The following is a 12,211-nucleotide window of genomic DNA, read 5'->3' as shown; positions in this document are numbered from 1 at the left end:
CGTATGAAATCCGGTATTTCCCGTATTTTGTCGCAAGGTGGCGTTGTCACGTGTCCGTGTCGATGTTGAGGAAGGTAAGCCCAACCGGCCTTGTTTTGTGCAAACTCGAGCCGTTGCCAGCACAATGCGGCCCAAAAAAAACGCTGAATGCTTCCCTACTTTATCCAAAAAAATGTGGAATGCATCCCTGTTTTTTCTACGAAAGCCGTTATTTTTATGCGGTATCCCGTGGAACACATCTATCGCATAAAAATAGACCGTATCACTGCTTAAATTTTGATTTGACAGTATAATATTTCATTTAGATCAGTTAAGCTTTAAATACTAGACATTTTGATCAATTAAAGTATGTATATGTACATATATATTTACTTATCATAAGATATTTGCAAATATTTTTTGATCATTTCATTTAAAATTTGCCGACCAACTGCTATTAATAAATGACCCAATCTTTAGTTCTAATTATATAAATTGATTGAATTTATTTGTATTTCATCACGTAGTTATGTACACATTTACTTTATTTTATTTTTATTTTAATTTCCAACTCATTTTGATCACAGTATTACGTAATTTTGAGCTACATATGTACTATGTATGTATTTTTTTATCTTATTTTATTTTATTTATTGAAAAATCAACAGACGACAGGATGTACATAGATATGTATAAAAAACAAATATATAATATATGTAACATCCGAGTCCAATAACAGATTTTTACAAAGATTATAAAAAAAAAATGAAAAAGATAAATATAAGGAAAACAAATGAAAAAGAAAAGAATAAAGGCTATAACATGACAAAAATATGTAGAACATTGCATTATTAAACTATAGTATTAAAATATTGGAAAAAGGTTATAAAATAGAATATAAGAAGAAATTGAAATTTACAAATACATATATGTAGAAACATGTTTATGTCACGAAAACGTTGTCAAATTGGAATATTCCATTATAATATTTTCGATCAATATGAATTTTAAACTCTTTGTTCAGTATGATTTATATTCTAGTGGAATTTCCAATTATAAATTTCCAATATAAATTTCCAAATATAAATTTCCAATTAATAAATAAATACAAATTGAACGTCAATCAATTTTATTGTTTATATACTGATGGTTGAGGAGCAACATGCATTCATAAATACTTTTTCGTGAAATCATAGAAATGTTATATTTTTGTATTTGAGGACAAAATGTTAACGATGTAGAGCTTAAAGAAAATGGTTGATGAAATCAAATGTTAAATAAAATTTCCAAATCATAATTTTTCAATCAATCAGTGTATTTTGTATAATGATCGTAAATACATACATATAACAAAAATTATACTTACAGTGAGTGCGAACGGTACTGTGTTAACGAGTTCTAATGTGAAGTGGAACGACATCACGAGTTGTAATACATTTCCCTGAAAATAGATAAACCAGATAAGAAAATCCATATAATAATTGTTACATTGAGAAATTAGGGTGCGATTTGGTTCGCGTCGATAAGACCATTATCCGTATATAAATTGGGTAGGGTGAGGATAACGAACTATTATTGCGCGGGGGTCTGTTTGCATATGGAGAAGGCTAATAAGATAAACCACAACTTAAACTATTGAATTTTTTTTTTAATATCTTATTTCGAGCAATTGATATTTTAAGGAATTATTTGAAATTATTATTTGTAACAATGGTTGAATTGGATGGCAAAGGTATTATGGCACTTAAAACGTATGGTAAGGGTAGTTGATATAGAGAGTGAAGAGATTCAAATGGCAATGGGAGGGTCACATACATACATAGATAGAAGAATGGACGAAAAGCGGACGAAAGAATTGCCGGGATGTTACTCGAGAGAATGTACATAAAGGGGTTAAGAAATGGTTGCAAGGAAGAAGGGTGGATGAAATTAGAAAAATGGGTGGGGTGAGATGGATGAGAGTTGTTCAAAACAGAGCCTGTTAGAGAGGCTTTCATTTAGCAGTGGATGGATAATGGCTGTAAATAATGATTACAGTGATGATGACTCGGTGACTTGTATAAGATTTTGTTCCCACAAACGTGACTATTGGTAATTTAAATTATGCCGACAATGAAACTTGTCAGGACATTGATGCCAGTAAATAATTCTTGGAAATTTGATTTTCGATTGATATTTTATGTTAGAAAATGTGTAGTCCTACGAATCCACTTCAGCCAAGATTTCAGTCAAGAACTTAAAGTTATTGAATAGTAATTTAAAAAAAAAAAACCATAACACTCATTACGATGAGCATATTAATATGCTCATTAAAACTATAACTATCGTTACGATGAGAATCGTTTTATAACTTAAAAAAAAGTTTAAAGCATTTATTACAAAATGTTAGCATACAAAGTTTTGAAATTTAAATGATATTATTTTTGATATTTTTCACAAGAATGGTCTTTTTTAAAAACGCTGGTTCGTGCTTTAAAAATAAAAAAAACCGTATTCTGCCCATTTTATAGTTTAATTTGGTATAAATTCAAACTCTTAATGTGTCTATTGCTAATTCGGTATTTTCATTGGTCAACATATTGTTCACTAATGAAAATACTCGTTCAATGGGGGCATTAATTAGATCCAGGGAGATATAAGGAAAATTCAACGATTTTTATTTAATTATTTTTTTTCTGTGAAATATCCAAAAACTTCAACCCACCCATATTGGCAGGGCTTGTTATTTTGTCGTTATTCTTCGATCTTCGATCCCTCTAATATTTATATAGCAGAAAAAAGAACCGATCTTTAAAGTTCGTCGGTAGGATTGTCCTAGTGAAACAGTGATAGTCGACTTTACAAGAAAATAAAGAACAAAAGGGAAATTTTAGAAAATAATTAAATCTTAAGGATAGAGCAGTGAAATAAAAGAATCTCCTATTAAGTAAATGACGTATGGTCAGTGAAACTGTCGTACACACGGCCAAGCATTTATTGCCAAGATTTTTCCAAAGCTACGAGTATGTACATAGTAATTAATCTTCACAAAAAAAGCTTACTTATTAACTCTTCATTGATTCATTTTGTAAATAAAATTTCTAACACAAATAATATTTAATTTGAAGTGTTTAATTTTAATAATTGGAATTCCCCCCTTTAAATGATAGCTTCGTCGCAGTACAGCGAATTGTATTTATGCAGCTGAACGTGTAACGGCATGTTACACACCCCTTTTTCCACTCTGAGATAGATTTTGATACTGCGCATTCCCTCACCCTTATTCCTCCTCTTTAAAAAATATTTCGCAAATATGTATGTATGTGGATTTTGCGTAATGAAGTTTCACTTCATTAGTGTCACGTGTGCCATTGGTTCAGCATTGCTGTCCTAATATGTGTATGTATGTACATACATACATACATGCATATGTATGTATTATTTTTATAAATACATAACAGCACGACAATGGCGAGATAGATTGGTTTCATTTAAACATTGGTCGCGTCGAAAAAGGAAGCTGATACCGAAATAACTACGTGCAATCCCAAAGTAATTATCGAGCCGGCTTTTAGAGTATACCGGATGGTGTACTTAATTAACAGCCAACGTCCAAATTTAAACTCAATTAATCTGATAAATTAAAATGGAGTGGAGCAAGTGGGGGAGAGATTCGCCTTTTGTCCGTCGGGAGAGCGACGGTCGTTCGTGACACTTTTAAAGTATGACACACGCAGAGGGCGTAACTTACGACAGGCGTAACTTTCGACTCGTCTCTATTGTTCCCAACGACGAGAGCGATCACGGTCGAAATAAAAAAAAAGAGATAGCAGTGACCTCTTTAATGGGTGATCTGATAAAATCGCACACGAAAAAACCAAACACCTATAAAGGCGTACGAAAAACCACCACAATCTTATCTCGTGTTTTTTAGCTAAATAAAGTAAAAAGGGGTGACCCGACATACATACATATATGTATAACATACGTAAGGGCGCGCGACGACATAAGCGCGCAATCTAATATATATTTTCGAAAGAGACTTTGTATGTATATATGTAACATTGGTTGGTTGGTTCGTTCGTAAATCCGTGACGTCATCGAACAAATGATTCGATTTTTTTTGATTCAAAGGATTTGAAGTCCCCGGGTGCGAAGGCTCCGGGGGGGCGCCTGGGGTGAAGGCGCTGGGGAGGGGGCCGCCGGATTCTGGTATACATATAATTTCAAAAGAGACATATATGTCTATATATATATATGTATATATATTATTTGTTCGTGACAGTCAATTTAATAAAAAAAAAAAACAAATGAGTATTCAAATAAATTTATATAAAATAAAACTATTCAAATAAATTTAATAAAATGTTTACTATTAGATTAGTCATGTTTAAGCGGTTTATATTACAAATACCAAGCGAAGACGCGTAGAACCACTAGTATTTATAAAGTAAACGAGGATTTTAGTTTAAAAAGGATTTTGAAGGTAAAACATACTCATTTCTTGAAAATATTTAGAAAGTAATTTTTAGTGAGCATTAAAATAGATGAATAGTATTTTATTTTGTTCTTTCTTAATTTTACAATATATGTACATATGTATGTATGTATGTACAATGGCACCTCAAACCCACGAGCTTAATCCATTCCTCGTAGTTAGAATTTACTCGGTGTGCTAGAAGCAATGGTCCACATTTTCTAGTTTTTTCGTTTTGCGCGCTTATGTCGGCGCGCTTGTGTCTTCGCGCTTATGTCGGGGCGCCAAAATCAGTGACCTAGTTTTGAGACCACGCATGGTAAACGTTTAACAATATAAATGTATTGTTTTATGACTTCGAAGAATGATCGGAAATTTTTATTAAGATTTTTTCCTGATAATATGCATATGTACATATGTATCATTATAAGGATTGCATTTTTCACACTATTGTCTAAAATAAAAATTATTATTATTATTATAACTATATCTTATGAATTTTTTTTGTGGTTTTTTTCATTATGACAAAAAATGAATTAAGACAAATGTTAGTTGCCAGTCAATTCGTCGTGGACTTACTTCTAAGTGGACTATTTTTATATGCGTGCATTTTTTTGGTGTATGGTTTTTTTTATATGCGTTTTTTTCAAGTTCGCGTTCTTTATTTTGGGTTTAACATGGAACGGTTCGATATTGTTCCTATACTAACTTACCTTGTAACCGAGGTAAGCCAGAAGCATCGATTCTGTCAGGGAGATGATGGCCAGTATGACTTGGAAAATCCACAAAACAAGCGGTCTCTCCACCCAAGTGATGGCGTCCCAGTTGATGATAGGCTGCTCTCGAAACTCCTCCTCTGTCAAGTTCGCCGAAACCGCGTAGCGAGTTTTGTTGCCGGGTGTACAGCCGTAACTAATGTAAAAACACATATGTACATACATATATATGAATGTAGTAGGTTAGAAGTAATATAGGTTACTTGTATGTTCCATTTTTAAAGGCCCACCCCCGCTCCACGGAAAATTTGCGCACGCCAGGAGCACGTAGTGATCGTCGCTTTTGCGCAACTTCATCGTTGGGTGGGGGGTGGGCCTTTATAAATGGAACGATCTCTGAGAAGGACGAAGATATATATCAGTCAACTTGTATTCAATTTCAAGGAATTATCCATTCTAGGAAACCGCATTAGATTGAAGCCTTGCAATTCGAATAAATATTATCTTATTTTAAATGAAAACAAGTGTTATAATTGACAATAATTTATAGTATAATGCAAATTTTCCAAATTCAAGCTCATAACATATGTATGTATGTAATTCATCTCGTTTATTTTCAGAATGTTTTTGCTTACAAAACACACTGAATGCATATTTGATGGGGAAAAAAACATGCTATGGGGCCCATCTTACAAACATCCCATTAATATTTATGTATTAAAATGAAATTCTATTTGATTTTTACTTTTGTAATTAGTAAAAAAACTTCCCAAACACACGTATGTATAATTTGCCGCAAATTTTGCCGCTCAATTCCATCTACTGGGAGGAAACCTTTGAAAACCCCGCATTGGGGTTCATGGAAGTTTTCCGGAAAATATTTAACAGATTTTGAACGTATGCATGTATTTGTTTTTGCTAGTTTCTAATGTATTATATAATGGTCCTTTTTTCCTAGAAAGAAATGCAATATTCGTAGAATTGAAAAGGATGAATGTGTATTAAATTATTTTAATACGGACGGAAAGAGGGAGGGACAGGGGGGAAACAATTATTTGCAAATTAAATATTACCATGCAGCGAATGTAGGGTCGCCGTCCCACATAACCCGACATATGTACAGGAAACATGTTAGCAATTTGAAAAATAAATTCGCAATCCGTATCCGCAAACCTGAAACAATGAAAAGAAAACGCGTGTTAAATGAAATATTCAAAAGGCGCAATCTGGGAGTTTTATAAATAAAACCAACATGTACAAGGGATGTGCGTATTTCATTTTCATGAAAATTTCGGTATTATTTTCCAAATCTAATTGTGCACGCTTTTGCGTGCATCGGAATCTTTCAATTTAGCCATTTCGGTCTTTATTGTCAATACATCCGGTCAGTATGTTTGAGTCAGCAATTACAATGTATGCTCAGTGGGTAGTTTATTGAAATGATCAGTTAATATACTTACTTACATAAATTAGTGGTTAGCTTGTAAAGCTTTCAAGTGTGGGGTCATGGGGGAAATTCCCTGGTCAGATTTTGGATATAACATATGTACATACATATGTATGTATGTATGTGACTCAAGGTCAATCGTCGATTTGTTTATTTATTTATATAGGTATACACACATTTATTTTATTTTACACGACATTTATGGTCAAACATTGTACATATGTACATAAGTATTGTAAGTAGTATTCAAGGCCAATTAAAAATAATGATTAAGAATTATAAAGACATCTATGGACAAATTTGCAGCATTTTATAAATCAGCGAACTCAAGATGCTGTAAACTCAAATTTTGTGAAAAATAGGATAGGGTTGCCACTTTGTTGTAAACGTTTCAATAAAATCAGATGAATTGGTAAATTCTGATAGGAAATGTTCGACTTTGGAGTCAAATATCCCAGGTCTGACCAGCAGGACAGCCAGGGATTGAATCTGGGTTGTATTTTTTGAAGCATGATTCAATTGTATAATGTCAATAATAAAATAAATAAAATAATCAAATAAGTTAAATACTTACTGGAACGTTGATTTTTTATGAAATACAGTTGTAAACGCTCTTTGAAGGTGTTTTCATTGACGTAGTATTCCACTCGTACTCTGTAAAGATAAAAAAATAAAAATTAAACAAAATTGCATAAAAACGTATACACATAGGGGACTAATTGCTCGTTGATGATAAAATATTTGGACTTACCCATAAGGTGGGCTATTGACCTAAAAAAATGCTTGTAAATAAGTCTATCGTAGGGTTTCTGACTATGACAGACCCCACGAGAGAGGGATTTCTTGACTTGTATACCGATTGCAATTTTAGAATAATATTGGAAAAATTCAAATTTCGTTGGTATATAAACATAATTTTATACTCGCATAAAAATTAATAATAAAATCATATTCGATCAACGCGATTATAATGTGTCGATAATTTGGGCAAAGTGAAGTCACAGTGTTGTTTGAACAATCAAGCGATTTGTTTGCAATGGACTACACAATAAATACGACAGCCGAATTGCTAAAGGTATTTCCGCCGAATAGTTTGCAGACAAACCTCTATGTCACTGCCTAACTTATTGTATTGTGATCATTTCTAATATTATCAAATCTCTAATCTTAAATAGTCGGTTGAGGTACTCTCCTGGTGAAGTCTGGCTCTGAATTTGCGCACCATGTGTTCTGAAATGTCCATTTTGGACTTTGACATCCGCTTTAGCCGTGCCTGATCTTCAAAGCGAGTTTCGCAAAGGTTTCGACCCCGTTGAAACATTGATAAAGTCTTCTAGGTTTGCTGGTGGTAATTGGCGCCAGCTTCCCGATTTTAATCAACACCTTCACGGCCGTGAGTGGTGATAATAAATTCACTCGAAATTTGTTCATAAATATGCAACGCAGGAAGGAAGGGCAAGTTGGTTGATGTCGGGGAAGCCGAGGGTTTCAAAAACGACGGGCAATATGAATCGAAAATTGCTACACTCTCTCCGTATTTACATTGCAAAAATATCTGCCGTTTGATCGTTCGGTGTAGGGAGTTGAATTTAGACGGCCAAAAAAGCTATTGGAGAAGTTTTGGTAAGTGATAGGCTATACTTTCCAATACATTTTGGTTCAGATTTGTACAAAGTGATGTTCAAAAAAATTTTCATTAATGAAGAAAAATAAATTTACGGCCCACTAGCTACAAAAAAGGTTTTTATGTGATAAACGCTTGAAAATAAATATTTATTTGTTGTCAGAACATCCGGTTCAGTTTTATTTTATTGCAAAAAAACCAATATTCCGTCGTAGAAAAAGTTTGGGAATATTAATGGGTGATTAGCCCGTTATTAGACGGTTGATGTTCATACATTTTAAATTTTCCAAGATTTTATCGTTTCTTTTTAAATCATTGTTATACATATGTAAATATATGCACATGTTTTTCTTATAATGACAATGGTCTAAATCACAAGATTAAAAAAATAGAATTAATAATATGACGTAGTAAAATTTCATGTATATATTAATATTGCAAAACAGTTTTTGTCTATCTCTGGGAGGCTATAATAGTTTGGACGTTCAACTACATACATACATATGTTAATCAATTTCGGTGGGACTTAAATCTAAAAAATGATAATAATAATGTAATATTGGTTCAGAAAACTAAATGTTTGTGGCATTGTAAATTTTTTTTGTAAAAATCGTCGATTGTTTTTACAATTTTAATTTGCGATGTGGTTAATCTACTAATACACATACATATGTATGTACATAAAGTTCAAATTAGTATAAAAAAGGTTTAATTTGAAAATGATTGGAAATTCAAAGTGAAAATGAATACTTGTATGTAAGGAAAATATATAGAGGTATATGTATGTATGTAGGTTTCGAATTCAGCTGCTGCAGAGGCGTAAAAAATTCGTCAAAAATATATTACACGAACGAGTTGAAATGCGAAAATAAAAACAATCATCGCTCGAATTGACTTTGTGTATTTTTTTCGTACGATTCAATTGTACGTGCGTGTCCTTTGGGAACGCTGAAACCAGAATTTTCTCATTGTCCCGCAGAATTGTGCGGGGAAAAGGGTTTTCCACTTTTCCGACCGAAACAAACCGGTGAAATTGCCTTCGCCTTCGATCTCATTCTCGCCGACTGACCCCCCCCCATGCAACGTGTCCCAAAATAAAATATTATATGAAGTACATACATATTTCAATTCAAACGTGGGGTCACCTTTTGAACTTTTCAAGTCTGCCACACTATTTTAAAATGATTTATTGAACGAGTATAAATATGACGACGTCAATAGATAATATGTAAATAAATTGCTAGAAGCTTCGTAAGCGATGGTGTGATTAATGGAAGAAATTTCTCTAGACGATTTTTCAAAATTTATTATATTGGATGTTGCAATAAATCAAAACATATATTCTGCACCGATGAAAGCTTTCACATGCAATACCAAACTCATCTATAATCCAATTCAAAATTAAGCACATAAAGTGTCGGTGGACTTATACAAAACTATTTGGGACTACGAAAACACACCTTAATGTGTACAACTGTACATATTTCTAGGTATAAGAGTGTTTCAAAGTATATAATGTGACAAAGTTCAAAATCAATCGCTGGCCAGAATGAAATATTCTATATATTTGGTTCAAATATTTGATTATGTTGACATACTTTTGTGTTGTCTAAATATGTAGACGTAATTGCGTATAATTGCATTGATGGATTATTTTGTGGTATCAAGAAAAATGGACACCATTCGTCTAATATGCTAATGTAATTATAGTTTTTTATTGTGTAGTCCAGGTCTGTTTAACCTTTATGGGTCATTGGGCAGCAAAACGATCCCGGGCAGCAAAATTTAAGCAGACATATTTATGAGATAAGAATAACGAAAATAAAATATTGCCTTTATATAACACGATATACATACAATATGAACATGCGCCGCAGACAATTCTTTTCGTATACAAATATTGTGCTATACATTTGAGATGCTATTTATTCCACCAATACAAGTTACACTATTCTCATATAAGATCAGAGTTCGCAATATTTTATTTTATTTTTATTTTATACGTACATATGTACATATATACCAGAAAGGCCTAACGGCTAAACCCCAATGCGCCTTCCAGGCCAATTATAAGCAATGCAGCATTTTTATTACACAAGTCGCTGAATTACCAGACACTGAAAAACTCGAAATTAACGAGGCATCGATGAATCTTAAACTCTCAATTCCTTTTTCAGTTCCGATTCCCAATTCCTGTTTTAGTTCCGAATCTCGATTCATGTTTCATTTCCGATTTCCGATCCCTGTTTCAGTTCCGATTCCTGATTTCTCTTTCAGTTCCGAATCCGATTAATTATTACTATTCGTATTGTAACTTTATTGAATGATGTATCAATTTGTTTCCGAAACCATCACTAGTATTATTATAATGAAAGACTACAGATGATATTTCTATGGCGGAAGCAATCTCTTAAGAAAATCGTAATTTTTTCGTGATCCAATTTTATTTTGACGGTCTAAGTCATCGACCAACTTCTTTCAGGTATCAGTTATTTTAAATACAAATACTGCCGGAAAAATAGATTTTTTAAAATATAAAAACGCCAACTTGCCATATTTCGATATATTGAGGCACTATGGCGTAACATTACATTACAAATTACAAACCACAATCATACAATTACAACAATCAACAAATACAGTTGAATCTGTGAGAATAAATGAGTGGGTAGTCAATTTAAGTTTGAAACCGTCAGTGAAAAATCGGTCTATCTGAATTTAACAACCATTCAGATCTTGCAATCAACGATAGATGTACTCGTAATCATCGATTTGATAATTATATATTTTTTTCATATAAGCCACTGTTTCATGGCATTATGAAATGTCAGAATACATAGATATTAATTACAAACCGCAAGCATACGTATGCTAATTAACGGGATTTCGCGAGAGAGGGATTTCGATTTTATCTTTCGATAAAATCACAACAGCAATTACGTCGGATGAATTGGAAAAGTACATCAGGAGGCGGTCGATCTGGATTAATTAACCGTTCAGATCGTACTCGTACTCTTGGGAATCGAGCCCACGAACTCACTACCGGTAAAGTATCGCTTAACCTACAAATTTGATATTAGTAGCTCAAATATGACAATCGTAAATAATTGGAGACCGCATACTAGATATGTATGTATGTATGTATGTAGGTATGTAATACATATGAGGGTTACGTGTTACCTCGGTATACGATCGTAGCTGTCCCAACCGGTGAGGCAGTTGTAGGAGCTGTGCCGGCTGGACGTGGTCATGATTTCCAAAGCGCAATGACGTCAAACACACCCGTTCACTGCCCCATCTGCGACTACTCGGATCACAAGAGCTCTCAAAGCGTGGGCCACTCACTCACTAGCTGTCAATGTGTTAATTTGTGACGGTGTGTCTCTCTATTGAGTACAAATGTATGTTTGTACGCAATGCACTGTGAACTTGCTCATTTCATGTCAAATACTCAAAAATGTCTGCATACTTTATGAAATATGGACATATGTATGTATGCACGAGTTGTGTTCTTTTTTCGTGAATTGAGCAAAGCAGATAGTGGAGCCCTCTCGTGGATTTTTTTTAAATTAAAATTGATGACATTTCACTACATATGTGTAAGAAAATTGGGATGTGATCAACATTCGCATGATATTGATACAAGGATTATGCTGTTTTTGGGCACACACATTTAAAGGGTTGAAATAAATGTCACTTTTATGTATGAATGGAATTATAATTCAAATAGCCGAAAAGTGTCGGATGTGACTAATCCACGACTTTATCTATTTGAATATAGGTTTTTCATTCCAAATTGATCCTTTTTCATTTCAAATAAGATCTTTTTCATTTACAATGTCGATTTGAAATGAAAAAGGGTCAATTTGGAGTGAAAAGCCTATATAAGGAGTATAAATATCCAAATTCGATAATGACACATATGTATGTACATATGTATGTATGTATGTATGTATGTATGTATGTATGTATGTATGTCCACGTTCACA

General features: G+C 33.2%; 1 protein-coding gene across 1 annotated transcript in view; it reads right to left on the bottom strand.

The window, feature by feature from the left end:
* SLO2 (slowpoke 2) overlaps nucleotides 1–12,211 on the bottom strand; it is a 197,198-nt gene that overhangs the window by 43,929 nt on the left and 141,058 nt on the right. Inside the window, exons 2-5 of the mRNA XM_077443774.1 lie at nucleotides 7,173–7,252; nucleotides 6,225–6,324; nucleotides 5,149–5,347; nucleotides 1,346–1,420 (exon numbers count right to left, since the gene is read on the bottom strand). Coding sequence (XP_077299900.1) covers nucleotides 1,346–1,420; nucleotides 5,149–5,347; nucleotides 6,225–6,324; nucleotides 7,173–7,252 — 454 coding nt within the window. The remainder of the gene's footprint in view (nucleotides 1–1,345; nucleotides 1,421–5,148; nucleotides 5,348–6,224; nucleotides 6,325–7,172; nucleotides 7,253–12,211) is intronic.

This window comes from Arctopsyche grandis, chromosome 2 (assembly GCF_051622035.1).
Source record: "Arctopsyche grandis isolate Sample6627 chromosome 2, ASM5162203v2, whole genome shotgun sequence".
NCBI classification, from domain to species: Eukaryota; Metazoa; Arthropoda; class Insecta; order Trichoptera; family Hydropsychidae; genus Arctopsyche; species Arctopsyche grandis.
This window is presented reverse-complemented; position numbering and strand designations above follow the sequence as displayed.